This window comes from Antedon mediterranea, chromosome 6 (genome assembly GCF_964355755.1).
Source record: "Antedon mediterranea chromosome 6, ecAntMedi1.1, whole genome shotgun sequence".
Classification (NCBI taxonomy): Eukaryota; Metazoa; Echinodermata; class Crinoidea; order Comatulida; family Antedonidae; genus Antedon; species Antedon mediterranea.
Window position 1 is genome coordinate 1,904,509 of NC_092675.1, and position 20,832 is coordinate 1,925,340.

Consider the following 20,832-nt stretch of genomic DNA (forward strand, 5'->3'; position numbering starts at 1 on the left):
GAAAAATAAAGTATATATCACAGTAACTCAAATATTTATTTGTTTGTTATATACTTTATTTGTTATATTTTTGCATCCATGCGCGCACATAGAGGGTATCAAAATGACCGAAATTGCCCCAAGGTTTTAAACGGCATTTGAAAACCATTCGCCTGTTGGGTCAATGGCGGCAAAATGGAGTCTGAAATCCCAATTTTTCACGACATGTTTATTATGCATGTTTAAAATTATTATTTTTCAGGGGGTATCATGACGACCGGAATTGCACTGGAAAGGTTTTAAGCTGCATTCGCTCTGGCCGTATAACAAATGTGAATTAAACAAAAAAGAATAAATTTAATTGTCATGATATGTTTAAAGATGAAAATCATTCGTTTCAATTTGAAAAGGTAAACAAAATGAAATGAAGCAAAGATGCCACATTTGCCTAATAATAATCACGGTGGATGGCCGAGCAATATAGGCATAGGTTCGAGGCCGACTCGCTCCTGGTTCTGGTGGTGGAACAAGTCTTCTCGGATAAGGACTATAAACCGTAGGTCCAGAGTGCACATTTTGGTGAAAAAGAATCCAGTTTACTATTCGAAACGAGTAGGAGATCACCCCGGTGAACTGGTTCACAAAATAGCCCATGTTTGGAAGGATTACCACCTATTTAATAAGACAGTGATGATCAATTCCATATTTGGTAATCCTTGGCCACATTTGTCTTAAAGATGTATTTTTCCCCAAAAACATAAAAAATAAAGATTAATTAAAATCAGACTTTGAATAGGCCATTTTGTAGACTTAACAAAGTTAATCACTTCCGTAGAAAAAAACGCCAAGAAAATGTTTTTGATGTGGTATATAAATGTGGATAGACTTCAGAGTACTATTAGTGTTAGGATGAATGGTATATTGTTTCTACAGGGTAATTATTTGTGTTGTGTGAAAAGTTTGATTTAAAAATAAAGATTATGTGCCTGGCTCATAATGTAAAGTGACGTCAGACACGTCGTTTCCGTTTGCGCACAGTCGCAGCCTTGGCAATAATCAGCAAGAAAAAAAAATCACCCCAAAAATTATTTTTGTCAGATTACTGTATTGACCTTTAAGTCAATGCTAAATCTATAAACGTCAATTCCATAATTTCCTCGAAATTATTTAAATATTCATACGTCAATATTTTATAATTCTCTTATATATAAGTGAGATTTAATAGAGGAACATTTTATAAACAACGCCAATATAAACTTCGTACTATATCTTATGCAGAGTCTGAACATTTTGTTGAACGATAGTAGTTGAATTGAATATAACCTACTTAATACAAAGGCTGCCTTTGGAAGACTAATAATGAGAGCTCTTTTTTATATTACATTATTAGCGTTACCGCTAATTTTTGCTACTCCTACTAGAAATCGTAGAGATGATAACGATGATAGTGAAGAAAACGGTGCAATAAGAAGGGCTGGAGGTAAGACATAATAATTTTAATTGTGTTATCAAATTAATAATTGTTTGCTATCTGGTGGTTGTCATAATACCACCGCACACCTGTAAAACAAGTTGAATACAGTAGTAGTTTTATTCAAATGTTGTCGATATATGTTGTCAAGTTAACCAATTGTGATTTAAAAATACATTTTTTATGGATCGTAACAATTAAATTAATAATAATTAATTATCATCAATGCTATAAACATATTTTTTTGTTATACTACTATTAAAAATCAGTCTGTTATACTTCTTAACATACTGTAGAATTACAATGATGGTCATCACCACTCACATCTATGCCATCAATATTCATCAGATGGTTATTAAAGGTTGCTCCTATGAAATTCATATTTATTATCTTTATCATGAACCTAATTAGGGTCATAGTTGGAGGCCTTAACTGACACGAAAGGCATTAGTAAAGCAATTTGATATTTAATAATAAATATAATTCTGTTTCCGTTTTATAAATAAAAATTCATGATTCAACGCAATTGGTCAAATAACGATATAAACAATAATGCACCTGTTCATTGTTTATTCCAAAAAGTGAAACAAAACAACTGTAATTTTACGTCTCTGCAATTATTGTTTTGTTTTGTTTTCGATTTCAATCAATTTCTTTTATTTCAGAAATATTTCACTATCAAAAGACTAATAATTTACGAAAAGAAAAAACAAATTCGCATCATTTAGGATAGAATTGTTGATATTTGTTTTTCCGTTATGTTTTATCTTTGTATGAGACAAGCACTATTATTTCCACTTGTTTTGTGGACGAAATAAAGTTATCTTATAGAATACTTATCTATAATGTCTATACGCCATCTACAATGTATTTTTGAGTTATGGAGCATATATTTGCTGTTCTTGTAAATTAGCAGAGAAGATCATATTCGATTAGCTGGTTAGATACACTTAAACGTTCACATGCACATGTATTGGAACCCACCACTATGTCGATCCGTAACCGACGTGACGCCCATAACAACCCCGTCCCCACTTCACGCAATTCACAGGATTTGAACCCACCACTGTGTCGATCCGTAACCAAGGTGACGCCCATAACAACCCCGTCCCCACGTCACGCAATTCACAAGATTCGAACCCACCACTGTGTTGATCCGGAACCGAGGTGACGCCCATAACAACCCCGTCCCCACGTCACGCAATTCACAAGATTCAAACCCACCACTGTGTCGATCCGTAACCGACGTGACGCCCATATCCACGTCCCCACGCCACGCAATTCACAGGATTTGAACCCGTCACTGTGTCGATCCTTAACCGACGTGACTCACATAACAACCCCGTCCCCACGTCACGCAATTCACAGGATTCGAACCCGTCACTGTGTCGATCCGTAACCGACGTGACGCCCATATCCCCGTCCCCACGCCACGCAATTCACAGGATTCGAACCCGCCACTGTGTCGATCCTTAACCGACGTGACGCCCATAACAACCCCACGTCACGCACACAAACGGTGGATGTCTCCTACGTGAGTCCTATGTCCTAATTTATATTTTATTTGTAAAATCGAAAGCGTCCGACCATATGATGACTCAATTAAAGGATTACAGTTTTCACGCAAAAGGCTGTAATGAAAGGTTGTAAATTACAAAAACAAAATTACAAAGTTATTTGTGTATGGTTATTTTTTAAGACAGGAATTTTTATTTCAGGCGTGTAATTATAATAGTACATTTAAATCTTAATTGGAATTTTTTTTATTTTATTTTACGCCTTTGTAGAATAATCTAAGGCTAGAAACATTGTCTACAATTTGTAAAATGCACAGTTTTCCCCGTATACATTAGACAGTGTAATCTTATAAAAATAGTACGTGATATAGAAACTTTTCTTAAAATATGTATTTGTTGCTTTTACAGGTCAAAGGAATAATCCATCATCTTATAGAAAAAGACCAAATTTGAATTCACCGACTAGATATCGTGGCTCAAATGAGAGACAAACGAATCAAAACTCTCAGAATTTTCAGCAACAACAAAAACAACGACGACGACAACAACAACGACAACAACAACAACGACAACAACAACAGGTGAATAGAGGAGGAGGGGGGGACGACGACAGCAGTGAAGAAGAAATAGAGCAGTTTTCCAGTCAATTTAGCATGGGCGTGATTGTAACTAATGAAAGAATAATAAATGAGGTTGCAGCTGGTGGTGACAGTAGTGCAGAAGAAACGCAGCAGACTGCGGCAAATGTAGGTGGTGCACAACCAGTTGTTGCTGCTGACGTTGCAGCTGGTGGTGACAGTAGTGCAGAAGGCACGCAGACGACTGCGGCAAATGTAGGTGGTGCACAACCAGTTGTTGCTGCGGACGTTGCAGCTGGTGGTGACAGTAGTGCAGAAGAAACGCAGCAGACTGCGGCAAATGTAGGTGGTGCACAACCAGTTGTTGCTGCTGACGTTGCAGCTGGTGGTGACAGTAGTGCAGAAGAAACGCAGCAGACTGCGGCAAATGTAGGTGGTGCACAGCCAGTTGTTGCTGCTGACGTTGCAGCTGGTGGTGACAGTAGTGCAGAAGACACGCAGAAGACTGCGGAAAATGTAGGTGGTGCACAACCAGTTGTTGCTGCTGACGTTGCAGCTGGTGGTGACAGTAGTGCAGAAGACACCGAGCAGACTGCAGCAAATGTAGGTGGTGCACAACCAGTTGTTGCTGCTGACGTTGCAGCTGGTGGTGACAGTAGTGCAGAAGACACCCAACAGACTGCAGCAAATGTAGGTGGTGCACAACCAGTTGTTGCTGCTGACGTTGCAGCTGGTGGTGACAGTAGTGCAGAAGAAACGCAGCAGACTGCGGCAAATGTAGGTGGTGCACAACCAGTTGTTGCTGCTGACGTTGCAGCTGGGGGTGACAGTAGTGCAGAAGAAACGCAGCAGACTGCGGCAAATGTAGGTGGTGCACAACCAGTTGTTGCTGCTGACGTTGCAGCTGGTGGTGACAGTAGTGCAGAAGAAACGCAACAGACTGCGGAAAATGTAGGTGGTGCACAACCAGTTGTTGCAGCTGAAGTTGCAGCTGGGGGTGACAGTAGTGCAGAAGAAACGCAACAGACTGCGGAAAATGTAGGTGGTGCACAACCAGTTGTTGCTGCTGACGTTGCAGCTGGTGGTGACAGTAGTGCAGAAGAAACGCAACAGACTGCGGAAAATGTAGGTGGTGCACAACCAGTTGTTGAAGGTTCTGATATGGATGATGGTGACAACAGTGCAGAGCAAACAGATGTTGTAAATCCAACACCGTTAGCAGAAATTAAAACGAATAGTCCAGCAATTGTTCTCGAACCAACAACACAATCGGTAGAAACAATCGAAAGTACACCTGAAATTATATCTACGTTACCTGTAAAGACCACTCAAAATGAAGAACCAACCATAGTCGAAATAGGTACGGTACAATAGCAAATAATAACATTCTCTTCGTTTAAATTGTAACTCCGTAATTGTATTCTGTATAATCATTTTAACTTTAAAGCTGTATTGTGCCATGAAACACAAAAAACGAAGGTCAAAATATTCTAAATTTAAATTGGCCATATCAAAGTAATATTAAAGTTATTCACTTTAAGTTGAAATTTCCAGCCAAAAACAACAAGTTTACGTAATTAACAGGTAAATAAATTTGATTATATTTCGTCTGGAAAATTGTCGCAAGCAAAAGTAAACAAAGATTTGAAACCACGAGTACACATTATGCATGATGCTAATTAGGATTGTTTACAACTCGTCACGGTTGAAAAGGTGTTTTCACACAGATCGCGAGGAATTTTTATGATTATGCATACAGAGTAGGCAAACAAGCGCGTTGCATTATGAGATATGTTTTGATCGAAAAACTTTGTCTGGAAGTCAAAAATTATTTTTTTGAACAAAAAAACGTCTGTATTTCAGTTAAATAATTTTTTTTCGAATAATTTTTGGTAAAAGTTAATAACTATTATAATACTTCAAAATGACCCACTTTTTTTCGAAATCTTTTATTGGAATTAGTCAAAGGGACAATACATCTTTACAATATTTGTAAAAAATGTATACGGTTACGTACGCATACTGTATTGAAGTGTCTTTAATTGGAGAGGCTTTTATTAGAAGGTTTGTGATTTGGAAGATCCTATGATTTTTTTAAAAACCTAAATCATTTTAAAAATACTATTGTATACTTACACATATGTAATGTTTTCTTTGTTAAGCTGTGAATAGTAAACCTTCTCGAAGTCCGCAAGGTGAGCCATATATTACATTTTATGTACTTAACTTTTAAAGAATGATTTTATAAAACAATGGTTATAAGATTAGCCAAGTCATTAATAATAATAATAATAATAATAATGAATCAGTTGATTACTGTAATCCAGCTTTTATATACTATTTAACAATGTTCTACAACATGTTTCTATGTCACAATGCTAACGTTTTTAATTACATATCAGAACAATTGAAAAATATTGAATTTTTATTTTTGTTTTAGTGATGCAGCAAACCGTTACTACATGCGAATGTTATGGTAACATTGACCGACTCACACTGATTTGTGAATACTTTAGTAATGAAACTGAAGCAAACACGTATGCATAACTTCTTTATTTAAACATGATATATAGGAAATAGTAATTACATAAACACAGTTATAAACGCCGATGCAAATTAGGGATGATAACAATCTTACATGTTGATTTTATCAAGTTTCCGGAATTCAATACAAAACCTAAGTGACATTTACACCCACATATTATTTATAATTGAATTATATATTTTCAGTTCATTGGCTTATTGCATTGGTGTGAATCCGCTTTAAAAATGTATTATGGATCCTGCCAAAGAATCGAATTTAAACAAAATGTGCCATTGCGAATATTTTAAATTGAGAATATTGTAATTAATTGTATTTCGTATTCATGGAATAGTTTCATTGGATACTCAGTTATTTGTTATACGACTTAAGCTCTGTCTACACTATCAAACTTTAGGTCTATGTAATATATGATATGCCCATATATGGACATGATGATCATGATCATAGCACTACCATATTTAAACATATCGCTACCATATTTGGGCACATCACAAACTAGCCCTGATTTATCATTTATCATTACTAATGGTTCGGAATCTTTTTTCATTGAAATCGATGCACAACCCAAAAACATAATCCTTGGAGTAGTATATCGTTTGCCTGAATTATCCATTAACACATTTAATAAAGATATCTCTAATTTAATTGACACCATTAATAATGAGAAAAAAACAGCATATATTTCAGGAGACTTTAATATTAACTTGTTAAATTCCAAAACACATAAAGGTACTTCTGATTTTGTTAATACTTTATTTCAATCAAATTATTATCCTCTTATTACTAGGCCAACTAGAATTACGCGTAATTCTGCAACTTTAATCGACAATATTTTTTGTAATAATCTATATGATAACATTTCTTCCGGAATTCTATATTCGGACATCTCGGATCACTTTCCTGTTTTCTTGTTAGTACATAAATCAGAACCTCTCCAACACCTGAAACCTAAATCAAAATATATATACATAAAAAAAGTCAATGATATTTCAATTTCTGCCTTAAGTAATGATTTGTCAAATGTTGACTGGACTAGTATGTATAACTCCAATGAACCCAATGAGGCATACGCTTTATTCAACGACATATTTAGTACATTATATAATAACAACATTAAAACCACTCGTTCCAGACGCAATATTCGGAAAGAAAAAAAACCTTGGATAACTAAATGCTTAATTAAATCTATCGACAAAAAACACAAATTATATAAAACATTTCTTATATCTAAAAAGCAAAAGGACAAAGATAAATATGTTAAATATCGAAATGTACTTACCAAAATCCTTCGTACTGCCCAAAAGAATTACTTCAGTGACAAATTTGAATTCCATAAAAATAACATCCAAAAAACCTGGCAAACAATAAATGGAGTCCTTGGCAAGAAATCTCGTAAACCGTTTCCTTCTCACTTTATTAACAATGACATTGAATTAAATAATCCTCAACAAATTGCAACTGAATTCAATAATTATTTTACTAGTATAGGGCCAAATTTAGTTAACAAAATACATGTGTCGGATAATGATAATTATACTTCTACCCTACCTCGTCCATGTGTGCACTCTCTCTTTCTTAGTCCTGTAACCGAACATGAAGTTGTCAGTATAATACTTTCCCTCAAAGATAATAAATCTCCTGGGTTTGATGGGTTTTCCAATAAAATTATTAAACGTGTTTCTAATTTTATATGCAAACCCTTAACTCACATTTTTAATACTTCTTTTCAAACCGGTATTTTTCCTGATTCTTTTAAAATAGCTAAAGTCATCCCTATCTACAAGAAAGAAGATCCTCATCATTTCAATAACTACAGACCAATCTCCCTACTTCCTTGTTTCTCAAAATTAATTGAAAAAATAATGCATAATCGAATTTCTTCCTTTTTAACTAAACATAACATTTTATTTAAAGGCCAATATGGTTTCAGGAAAAAGTATTCAACAGATCTTGCTTTATTAGATATTTTTGACAAAATTACAATTGCCCTGAGTAAAAATGAGTTTTCTGTTGGCATTTTCCTTGATTTATCTAAGGCCTTCGATACTATTAACCACGATATTTTAATTCATAAACTTTCAAATTACGGTATCAGAGGCCTTCCTTTAAAACTAATTAAAAGCTACCTTTCCAATCGTGTTCAGTTTACTTCCTTAAATAATTTTAACTCTTCCTATTCCCGTTTAACCTGTGGTGTTCCCCAAGGATCGATTCTTGGACCACTCTTATTCCTGATTTTTGTTAACGATATACCAAACAGCTCTAAATTACTAAATTTTATCTTATTTGCTGACGACACAAATATTTTTTTCTCTCATCCTAAATTAAATACCTTGTTTAAAATTGTCAATGATGAGCTACTTAAAGTTTCAAATTGGCTCAAACACAATAAATTAACTCTTAATACATTCAAAACGAACTATATAATATTTTCTAAACGTAAAATTTCAAATTCTTTAAATGAACAAATATACATTGATAATAAAATGATCAAACGAGTTAATGAAACCCAATTTTTAGGAGTAACCATAGATGCCTCTCTGACTTGGAAACTACATATAAATAAAATCAGTAATCTAGTTTCTAGAAATGTTGGAATATTGAACAAATTAAAACATATCTTCCCTCAAAAAACCTTATTAACCCTTTATAATACTTTAGTTTTGCCTTACCTTTCTTATGCCAATTTATGTTGGGCAATTACTCTAGATAAATTTAATACGTTATGCCCCTGGACAAGTCTAGAGAAAACTCAAATTGACCGCCTTTTTAAACTACAAAAACGTGCACTTCGGATTTGCGCGGGAGAATCATTTAGAGCCCATACAAAATTACTTTTTAAAAGATTTAACGTTTTAAACATTTATGATTTAAATAAATTACAAGTTGCCTCATTTATGTACCGTTTATCTAACAATTTACTGCCTTCACATTTTAATGCTTTATTTACAAGAATTGACGAACGCCATTCCTATAAAACCCGATCCTCTGTTAACAATTATATCCTTGATAATTTAAATGTTAAGGCTCGACGATTTTCTATGTATTATTTTGGTCCCAAACTTTGGACTTCACTCTCAAATGAACTTAAACAGAAATCTTCCTTTTCTAGTTTTAAATCTAATTTCAAACACAAAATGGTGTCAGAATATGCTACATAAATTTTCGCCGATCTTTTATCCTTATTTATTTGGTGGTGATACATGGCATTAAATCCTTCACCCTGGTATTCAATAATCTCCGCTACATTGTATCGTTATACTTGTTATTATACCATATTTAATTATATTTCATATTGTACTCTAATTGTTATCATTATCCCTTTTATCATATATTATATAATTGCCTGGTTTATCTTAACTTCTATAATTTAAATTTTTTTTTATTTCTTTATTTTATGTACTTTCACTATTATATATTTATATTTTAGTCTACTCTGTAGCAATGTTAGTATACTTAGGCATACGGGAGTCACGACTTAAAGTTCAGTGAACTTACTGTGACTTCCATCCACCCACATTTAATATATGTTATGTTATGTAAATGTAAATGATATATATATATATATATATATATATAAGTGAGTGGAAAAAATAAATAAACGAAACGAAACGAATAGTGTAGACAGACATAAAGGCCTGTTTTCAACTATGAGAATTTGTTTATAAATATAGAAAGCATCAGTTTATACGCATGCGTATTCATACTTTCATCCTCAACGAATTCTAGTTTCTTGAGGCTTTCGCTTCATGCTCCAATTCAATTACAAGCGCAACGCAACTGATTTGACCAATCGCAAGCGACAGTTCAGGTGATCCTTCGCTTGCGATTGGTCAACTCATTTGCGTTACAATTACGTCCTTTGCGTTGCATCCAAGTAGGAACCAAACTTTAACATGAACATGTTGTGCAGTAAATATTTAATTCTCATTTTAGTGTTTTCAAAGCTGAGTCATCAAATCCTGATCTTGCGTTTTGCTGCGAAGAAGAATCATTTCCTGCAATTGCCCGCTTAAGATGTCTTCAAGATAGAAACGATCCTATTCCAGGTAGGATTGGATTAACCTACAACTTGTAAACAAGTGGGACGTGTGCAACTATGTTTTTTACATGATGCACTCAATACAATAACATAAATGTGTTTCATTAATCATCGAATAGAGAAAATACATATGCGTTTTAAAGTTTGCTTTCAAAATCAATGGTTATTTTTCCTGGATTTTTGGTAGGAAATAGAGGATTATAGTTATGTTACCCATCGGATATTATTAAACTATAAATACAGTAATTTAAACAGAAGCTAACTGTCTTGCGGTAATACAATGCATAAAACATATTTCCTCGTGATATCCTGCATTATGAGAAGTAGGCTTATAACACTTTTCCTGATATTGTTAGCCTATGTGGGAATTTCCTGATGTTCATGATAGAACATAGTCTGTTAATTGTTTTCGGGAATTTCATGGTTTCTTGATTTTACTGTTTCGTTTTTGTTCTCTGTGTATGTAGGTCATTTATTTGACTGTCTTAATAGAAAATGAATTTAATTTCAACCTAAAATATGTAATATGTATTTACAGTTTCTACTCCGACTCCAGCAATTATTCAAAACGACACTCCATTTACATGTACTTGTTCAGGACAGATTAAGGGCGGCATCGTGTAAGTTTCTAATACATACATTGAAATGATAAAAACAATGAGGGAAACAATCATAATGATATTTTTTTTAAATGAAATCTTCTAACGCTTAACTTGGAACCAACAAATTGATTTTATTTTGCTCTAAGTTTAACGTTTGAAGATTTTATTTTTCATTCGAAAAAAATATGTAGACCTATTTTTACGGTTAGGTGGTAAATTATACAAGTAGCCGTACATAATATATTTATACTGATGGTCACTGATGGCCAGTTGATTCGCTCGCCACATGGCCGGTGTTCACTAAAACAAAATACGGTCAGTCGAAAATAACAACGCTTTGACATTTTTACTTTGCGTGTGATTGACAATGTATTGCCTTTTCATGTCCTCAAATTTACCCCAATCATTGTGGTGGCCTTTTCGATCGATTTGCACCTAATAAAAAGAATGACTGGCTTGAATATCTTAATATTTCCAATGTCTGATGGCACGTACACTTGTGGAATATGCAATTCATCGGAATTTGTTTATAATATAATAGTGTTAATTCATTAATTTCTCTTTATTTCGGACTTCATAACCATAGCATAAACATGCCGACATAATACACAAAAGCTACTCAACAATCTCGACAACAAACCGTTTACATTTAGATAATTCCATTTTAAAGTTTCAAATCAACTAATTATACAAACCAGCAATAATTTTAATATCAACAATTATATACTTTTTTTGAGGTACAAATATTAATTGTGTCTATCTCTGATATAAAGGCAAATAAAAAAAAAACTTGTTTTGACATTTTTAAAAATAGGGCTTTACCATTATTTGTTATAGATCTTTTAAATGCGATTTCAAGTCTCTTGGAACAGATTCCACGTAAGTACAAATTGTAGGGTAAATTATTTCAGTTATTTAATATTTTATTAAGAATTTATAACTTTTTAATTTATTGTATTTACTTTACCTCTATAATGTGGTATTGTATTGTAAGCCATATATCCCATAATTATAATTTGCATATCTAAACATTATAGTCAAGTATACGCACCTTCATGTCGGAGTGTTAGCTAAGAGTTAGCTGTTTTCCTCTTTTGTTTTTTCCTCTTTTGTGGCGTAAACACCAATTTTATTTCATTTTCAAATATTTTAAAGGGAGTACTCGGTAACTTCTGAAAACACAGTCATCATTGACTGCTGTAACCCAAGCGAAGGAAAATACAACTATGCAGAAACATTGCAGTGCCTAAAGAATGAAGACCCACAAGCAGGTTTGATGTTATTAAGCTTAAGCTCTGTTTACACTACTTTTACAAAAAGTAGGATGTGCCCAAATATGGAGTAATATGATACCATCATGTCCATATATATCACATTTTGTTGTCACATACAGTTTGATAGTGTAGACAAGACATTAATCTTACATTTCAATCGCCAAGCCTTTCTTCCAAACCAAAGTACGTTGTCCATAGTGACTTACTAGGCCTACTTACCTCACCCAGCCTAAATATATTCGTAACACAAGTACAATCCATTTCCAATGCCATTTTCTGACTTTTTCACTTATCACATTAATTTCTTTAATATATCAATATAAAGTGGCTCAAAGACACTGATCCCGTGATATATTGTAAGCTCCCTGATTTCCTTTTGATTGTCATACGATGACGTTGGTAATGCGTATACTTTTTAATTTTGTGTGTAGGTGAAATACAAGAACTACCTACAAATTCACCGTATGCATGTGGTTGTTCCTACGACTACCGACAAGGCCAAAGGTAAGTTTTAAATGACTTTTTTAATTTGTTACAATATATATGTTTCATCCTAATGATAGATTATTGTCAACGTAATAGCAAATAATGGTAAAGGATAGAATGTTAATATTCTATTCATCATGTTTAAACAAATTATAGTATTAAATACAGTTAGAATAGGAACATTAATAATAGTTTATATTTATAATATCTATATTTTGATTATTAAAACCTTGTTCTTTGCAGATTTTACAAATGTAGTTTTAAAGGCGAATTCAAGCATGACGGGAAAAATCTTTTGTAAGTTTATTTATAAATGCAGCTAAATATAGAATCTTACATCCAATCATAATTGGCAACATAATATTTGTGTTTGTTTTCTTTAGAGAATTCGATGTTACAACACGAGATTCAGCCGTGCAAGTTTGCTGTAGCCATGAGAAGAACTTCAAAGAATCTGTAGAATGTCTGAGAAAGGTGCAAAACGAGACAGGTAAAAAAATCGCTTATGTTTTGGTAATCAATGTTAGTAGGAACAACTTCGTATCTACCCTCTTCGGTTCTCGTGGTCCATAAGGCTGCAGTGGCAATTTTCCAGTTGGTTCTATCATAGGAACAAGTATAATTAGACTAAATACAGTATTATGTTATTTTTATGTCAGAGAAGAAATGTGTATGTTCAATATACCTGTTTACTAACTTTGTTGCAGTTAGGTTTCTGTAATACCTTTGCTGTATTTGTTGTTGTTTCAGATTATGAAGACTCATTGGTTTCAACTGGCGATCGTGGTAAGTGACATCGTTAGTAATGTCAAAAGTTCCTTTGACAACGAATTGCTCATTTACTATACACATTAAGTGATTAAAATGCACCGCAAGACTAACCATTATCTGAAAACCTAAATAAGAATATTTGTATAAATATTTACATGACCAACACATTATTCCATAGGTGATATTCCACAGTCTCCAAACAATTTTATCGATCAATACGTTTGTGACTGCACGCCAAAGCAGCTTCTTAACGGGTAAAAATCAACGTTTTCATAATTATTAGTACAGTTTGTTTAAGGTTTAGTTCTACTCACAATTCATACAATAACAGTATAAAGTTATAACGAATTACTGAATTGGTAACAGAATATTTATTCAAATTCAGCATCAAGTCATTTGGTAAATAAGCTTCCAAAGAATAATACGCAATTATTGTCAACTTTAAGTGATCTAGATTTTCTTCTATTTCGGATCAATATTTCTGTAATATCGGTCAGTTCCAAACTATGGTCTTTCATTATGTTGTTCTGGGTTTTCCATTCAAGATGAAACGTCTCATATTATGTTTGCGAATAAAGAATAGATAGGCCTAAATATAAACTATATACTCTTCTTGTTTATTTCTAGGGAGACTTACTACGAATGTGTTTTTCAGAGTGATTTTGGAACGTCTAAATAGTAAGTTTGATTAATATAACCTTTGTGTACAACAACGGTGATACTGATTCCTACATCTGCTATCCAAATAAGTTGTTAAAATTCATAATGATTTAATTCATAATATGTATTTAGATTATAAGTCAAAAAAAGAATTCCGGTTTAATTCTCGCTTAGGAATGTGAACAAAAACATCATGATATGTCGCATTGTGTTGAATTATCCGTCGCAATCAAAAGCAAGAAAATGGAAACGTTAATGTTAGCACAAACGTATATCATGGCGTTGATACACTAATTAAACACGTAATTAGAATGGTATGTATTATATTTCAATTTTATATCTACTTGATTTCACTTTTAACTTTTTTTAAACATTAGTAATTTTACCAAAACATCAGCATCGAGTGATATCGTGTTGTGTTGCAGTACTATAGTTTATACGGAACAAGAGGTTATTGATCGAGTCAAATGCTTGACGGAAAAGGAAGATTTTACTCCTTCAGGTATTAATTAATGGTATTTTGATTATTGCAACGAAATAATTATGTAACAATATTATATTACTGTATAATTAATGACATTATTGCCAAAATCAACAGTAATATGATTGTTAAGGTTTTGATAGGTATTTTGTTGATATGGTTACCAAAAGTACAGTAGAACGTCTTCGGAATCCAAAATGGTGTCTCCTTCATAAATTCCTCGATTCTTCACGTGAATTGGGTTCATCTTTACTGTTTAACATTGTCCTCGTTCCTTTCACAGGAATGTTTCTCCTTAAAAGTGGTGTCCCAAAGTATGGGTTATATTGTATATTATAATATACCAAAAGAAACACTACAAATGTTATTATAAGTAATGATATTCAGGTAACGACATAAACATAATGATCGATTTGTTTGACAACTTTAACCTTTTCATAGGATCACCAAACACATTCGATTTTGTCGATGTAGATCCGAATGAGATTGACACTGCTGGAACTGGCCATTCTGTATCACCAAGTAGTAGTTCGCTGGGACCCAGTGGATCCAGTAATTCGTCACAAACTGGATCTATGTCAGAAACAGTAGGTGGATCGCCTATCATTTCTCCACCAGGAACAAGTGGCGTATCTGGATCAGGTAATTCATCTGGATCAGGTGCATCTGGAAGTGGTTCTTCATCGGAATCAGGTGTATCTGGAAGTGGTTCTTCATCTGGACCAGGAAGCGGAACGTCGTCAGGAACTTCTGGTAGTTCAATGGGAACGGGAATGTCAGGGGCGGGTTTTGTTACTGGAGGAACTTCATCTGGAAATGTGTCTGCTTCAGGGAGTTCCATGGGATCAGGAGGAAATGCAGCAGGTGGTAGTGGAGTTTCAGGATCCAGTGGTGCATCAGGAACATTCGGTGTCAGTGCATCAGGAACTAACATAGTATCCGGGAATAGTGGATTTGAAAATGGATTTAGATGCCAATGTTCGTACAATAATGTGTAAGCTGTTCATATAATAAAAAAAAAAACATAATTAACAAATACTATTTTATTATTTTATTCATTTCGGCAATAAACATAAATAATAATTACAAAAAACATAAAAATATATATATATATATATATGAAAAACAAGACACGAGGCCGAGGAAAGACAAAAGCATTAAACAAACGCTGTCACCGGTAAGGTGTGTCTCTCCAACACATAAATAACAAAACACAAAATCTTTAGATAAGGTCAAAGTTCAGTTTACCTTCACCAGTACAGAAACGGTTTAAAACGTAATACCTGCACAACATATAACACACTTCTTATCTTTTAATTTTAGATACTACAAATGTGAATTAGAGGAGGAAGGAAGTGATCGGTATGTGAACTATTTAATTAGCTATTTTCTACTAAATACCTCCTTCTAAACATGAACATATCATTGCTTTAAATGATTTAATACCTCACTTAAATTCTAAAAAAAAACCTCATTATTTTTAATTATTTAAATTTCCAATTTACAGATACTTTACAAGGAATACCTCGTCTCCAGGAATACAGCAATGTTGTGGTGCACAATACATCCTATCAAGTTTACAGGACAGAATCAACTGCTTTTCATCATTTAAGAGTTGTACGTATATCTTAACGTTTAACTTTGCTATAAAGAGTAGTATGTCATTATAGTAGACTACATTTTTAACAACTTTTATCTCGTCAGGGTCAGGTAGTGATGCAGGGACTGATGGAACAGGAATCAGTTTAGGCAATACCACTGTCATTTCTACAATTGAAGGTAGAGGATCAGGGGGTACTGGCCTAGGTACAGGTACGGGGAGTACTGGAAGTAGTTCAGGCAGCACTGGCACTGGTATTTCTATTGATGGAGGTAGAGGAGCAGGGAGTACTGGAAGTAGTTCAGGTGGTGGCACGGGTGGAGCAGGATTTATATTTAGAAATGGAACAGGCTTTAATTTTCTCGATACAAACAGCTCTTCTACAGGAGGATCTTTTCAGTCCAGCCAATGTTCATGCAAAATTGGTTTAGTCGGCTCAAGCAGGTAATTGATTATAGATTAACATTTTGTTTTCAAAATAAAAAAAGTTGAGAATTCTTGACCGGTCTTCAGAAGTAATTTGATTTATTAGTAAGATTTAACATCTTTATCAGTGGCGCAACGTAGGTTTAGCACATGTGTGCGCCAACGCTGGGTATACACGTTGCAAAGCGCTAAACAATTTTTGAAACTAGAATTGCGCCATGAGCAATGACTGTTGGAATGGCGCTATATGAATCAAACGATTGATTGATTCTTGAAGCAAACTATATATTAAAAAATAGTTGTTAAATCATTTCAAAAAAGTAAAGCATAAAGTTAGGTATTCAATTGCAAAATAAAATGGGCTAATAACATAATGTGTTGGCATCTGGGGATAACATAATTATATATTTTTTTATTATTCTATTTTCAGTGTCTTTTCTTGTTTATATTCCATTGGAACCGGAGAGGAAGAGACGTAAGCATTGTTTGTTAATATTCAGTTTTAAATAGTCATTTATAGAAAACCAGGGCTTTCTTTTGTAAAACAATTTTCTTTAATTTGATAAACAATCCGCAATTACATTAATTCGTTAACAGCTTAAGTAAAATCTGATATTGTTACGACAATTATAAAAACCCAACGAATGAACATTATTGTTCAAAAGAAAAGGAAAATAGAATATTGACTCTAATTTAATATGTATCTGTTAATCAATTCAGTAGGTCTAATGAAAAGCGGAAAATAATTTCGTAAATTCACGCTTTTTCAGTGAATTTCAAATGAAGTCAACGGACCAGCGTATCATTCAGTGCTGTACTCAAATCGGTGGTGACATGCTTTCCTGCTTTCAGAGCTACAATTCCACTGCTATTGAAGCCGGAGTATCAGGTACAGGTTTCTCTAGCCTTGGTGCTTCTGGTTCTAGCACTTCTGGTTCTCGGACCTTTAGTACAGGTAGTACTGGTACTGGTATGACTGGTTCCCGGACCTTTAGTACAGGTAGTAGTGGTACTGGCATGACTGATATGACTGGTTTCGGAGTTTCGCCAAGTTCAACTGGAAATGGATTTAACTTTCTAAGAAATGGAAACTTCTCAGCTGAAAATTTTGAAGGAAATGAATGTAGCTGCCAGAGCAGTCAAATCAACGGCCAGAAGTAAGATTTTTAAAATATAACATATATAACATTATATGGCATTTTACAACATTATATTGTAATTAGAATTAAGAAATAACACTAGACGTTTTAAAAATTCCTATTATCTATTATATTTGATTGTTTATATCTTTCCTTCTCAGAATTTACAAATGCAACATCACTTTTACGGTAGATAACAAACCTACGTAAGTTATCATTATAAACATTCTATTTCACTACAAAGTTCACTACAAATTTCACTACAAATTGTATTATAAACGATCACTAATCATTGCAATGAAATGTAACATCGTGCGCTACTGCTTTTAGTGATTTAACGCACATTTGTGGTATATTTTACATTTAGAAAATTTGGAGCACAATCGTCTTCAAAAGAAATATTTGAATGCTGTTCTACAACGCTACCGATCGACTCACGTGTTGATTGTCTTCTAGCGATAGAGAGCAACCTCGCCAATTCACCTGATGGTATAGTACTATTTGCTACTAAAATGAAGCTTTCTCTGAATAGTTTCACAGTTTATATAATTAGAAAGATATATAATGACATTTATACTTTCTATACAGAAACGTGGGTTTTCCAAAATTATATATATAGGCTAAATTGTTATCAAAATTGAGCTAACTCATGTAATGAACGTTCGTCATTATAGAAACAATATCCGATAAGTAATAATATCGATTTAATTAACTTAAGATTGGTTCCCACTAGAACGTAACGCAAGGACGTAAACGCAACGCAAGCGTTTTAACCAATGACAAGCGAAGTTATAGACAGTTAGCAATCACAAGCGAATAAGCCATCGCTTGTGATTGGTAAATTCACTTGCGTTGCGTTACGTCCTTGCGTTGCGTCGCTAGTGGGAACCACGCTTAAGTGTATCTTTTTGGAAACGAATAAAAAAATTGTCATTCATGTCACTTAGCATAGCTAACTATATTGCTTCTAACTTGTGTAGGCAACGTGAATCGTGAGTCTGGGTATTTAAGCGATCGAGTTGGTTTAAGCAAGTCCGTCAAAGAACCAATCAAGACTTCAGATAGTACAACTCTGGTTCCATCGGCAAAAGCGATCCAGGTAAATATTAATATTTTTTAAATTGTTTTTTAAACAATAAAACAATAATGTGTAATACACAATATCATATAAAATTACTATAATGATGTTTGTTGTTTTTAGGAATGGCAAGAGCATTCGCCAGGTAGTAAAATCGACGAAATGTCATCAGAAATTGTGATTAAAGGTGGACTTTATACGGCGGAAGATTTTATGAAACATACAGACGATTCAACGCAACCTGAGGTAATTTTTATACAACAAAATCGATTACCTAACATATTTCCAGTGGCGTAACGCAGAGGCATGAGTCTCCTGGTTTAGAAACTCTAATTGGCCCTCCAACGCTAGAGGCCTTGGATGTTTTTAGCCCTTTTCGACATATTTCAATGCCTGTTTTTTCCCCTGGATACTGCTCAGGTCCCCATAAGCTCCGGGTCCCCTGGGTCTAGCCAGAGAGCGCTCATAGCCGTTACGCCACTACCTATTCCATTATTTTTTTTATTCAAGAGCCGTGTTACTATGTCTAGTCATAGTAAAAATGTAAGCCAGAAAGATTATTGTTTTGACCAAAACGCCAGTAATAATATCGTTATTATTCTTTTGATTGTTGTCGGTATATCTCATTTTAGCTTTCAAACACAGTACAGTTGATGAAACAGACATGCGCAAGAATTGTTGATACAACTAATAATACAGATGGCAGTATATTACACACGATAGATAAAGTAAGTATAATTCATGTTCGAAGACATTTTCTAAAGCTCTGTCTACACTATCAAAATAGTTTGACAAAAAAGTGTGATGGGATAAATATGGTAGTGATATGCCCAAATATGGTAGTGATATGATATCATCATGTCCATATATGGGCACATCACATTTTTTTGTAACATAAAGTTTGATAGTGTAGACAGAGCTTCAGAATGTAAGCCTAGCTACCTTATTATGCGAAATGTATGACGTGTTTTGTACGCATGCTCTCATTCTTCAATCAATTCATGTGACAGTACAATGGTTTAATAACACAATTTCTTAAATTCAGGTACTGCAAGCGCCACAATTGGAAGTCTACGATACTATCTCCCGAGATGACCGGTTTTCAACTTTAATCAGCCTAATAAACAATTTTGATGACGTAAAAGAAATATTGAATCGTGACGATGTTACGTTTTTGGCGCCAACCAACGATGCCTTCGCGAAGTTTAAAAATGTAGAAGATATGACGAGAGATGAGCAAAGAAGGGTACTTCTCTACCATATTGTAAACAGTAAGTTAAATAAAGTTATTGCTATTATTTAAATTATTATCAAAAAATGTGATGTTTCCAAATATGGTAGTGATATGCCCAAATATGGTAGTGATATGACATCATCATGTCCATATATGGGCACATCACATTTTTTGTCACATGAGGTTTGATAGTGTAGACAGAGCTCTAGGCTAATAATTACCGGAAATGCTACAGTATTAAAATATGAATATTAATATCAAATTGTTTATCATTTTTAGGGAGACAATGTTGCGACGAATTTGTTCCACCAATATTCCCAGGTAGAAAGATGACTGCGGTTGGTGAAACTGTCTTAGTTCAACGTGTACGCAGCGGTTACGGAGCCGTAAACCGATCAAGAATTACGGAATGTGATATTACAGCGACGAACGGTGTTATTCATATAATAAATGCAGTTCTTTAACCTTGAAATTATATTGGGATATTTAATGATGATTCATTCTGATTTATCAACAGAAAGCAACTTTTTGGACAATTTTTTTAAAAATAGTTTCTTCTTTATAAATATATTGGTCTCTTTTTCTTCAATTTGCCATTTAGAATCTGAGTTTTGTAAATAGGACTGTAATGTCTTTCTTCAAGAAAACGTTTAAATGATGCAGAAAATAACAAGAATATTAAGAGAGATCTTTAACTGCAACATTTTGTACTACAACTATTTATATATTGCATAAAAAGCAATGAGAGTGAAAACACATTAAATAATGGGCAAAACGCTTGAAAATATAATAAATTGGATGGTTCTTAATATCATAGTTAATCATAGTAGTTATGTGTGTTATGTGATAGTAGAACTAGTAGAAAGTAACTGAATTACTGTAAATACTGAATGACTTCAATTTGATAGGTAGACAATAGTATTGAAAAGAATAAACATTGCAATAACAA

The 20,832-nt window shown here is 33.7% G+C and overlaps 1 protein-coding gene across 1 annotated transcript; it reads left to right on the top strand.

The window, feature by feature from the left end:
• Nucleotides 1-1,235: 1,235 nt before the first annotated feature.
• Nucleotides 1,236-20,832, top strand: LOC140051573 (uncharacterized). Its single transcript, XM_072096828.1, has 28 exons — nt 1,236-1,459; nt 3,376-4,905; nt 5,708-5,740; nt 5,986-6,082; nt 10,027-10,139; nt 10,671-10,752; nt 11,572-11,613; nt 11,890-12,005; nt 12,440-12,512; nt 12,738-12,791; nt 12,878-12,984; nt 13,245-13,280; nt 13,444-13,519; nt 13,893-13,943; nt 14,303-14,427; nt 14,848-15,400; nt 15,730-15,768; nt 15,914-16,023; nt 16,111-16,450; nt 16,863-16,907; nt 17,203-17,589; nt 17,733-17,777; nt 17,939-18,060; nt 18,552-18,670; nt 18,773-18,895; nt 19,282-19,377; nt 19,695-19,920; nt 20,163-20,832. Exons 1-28 carry the CDS (start codon nt 1,339-1,341, stop codon nt 20,345-20,347), a joined length of 5,046 nt encoding a protein of 1,681 aa, XP_071952929.1. The 5' UTR covers nt 1,236-1,338; the 3' UTR covers nt 20,348-20,832.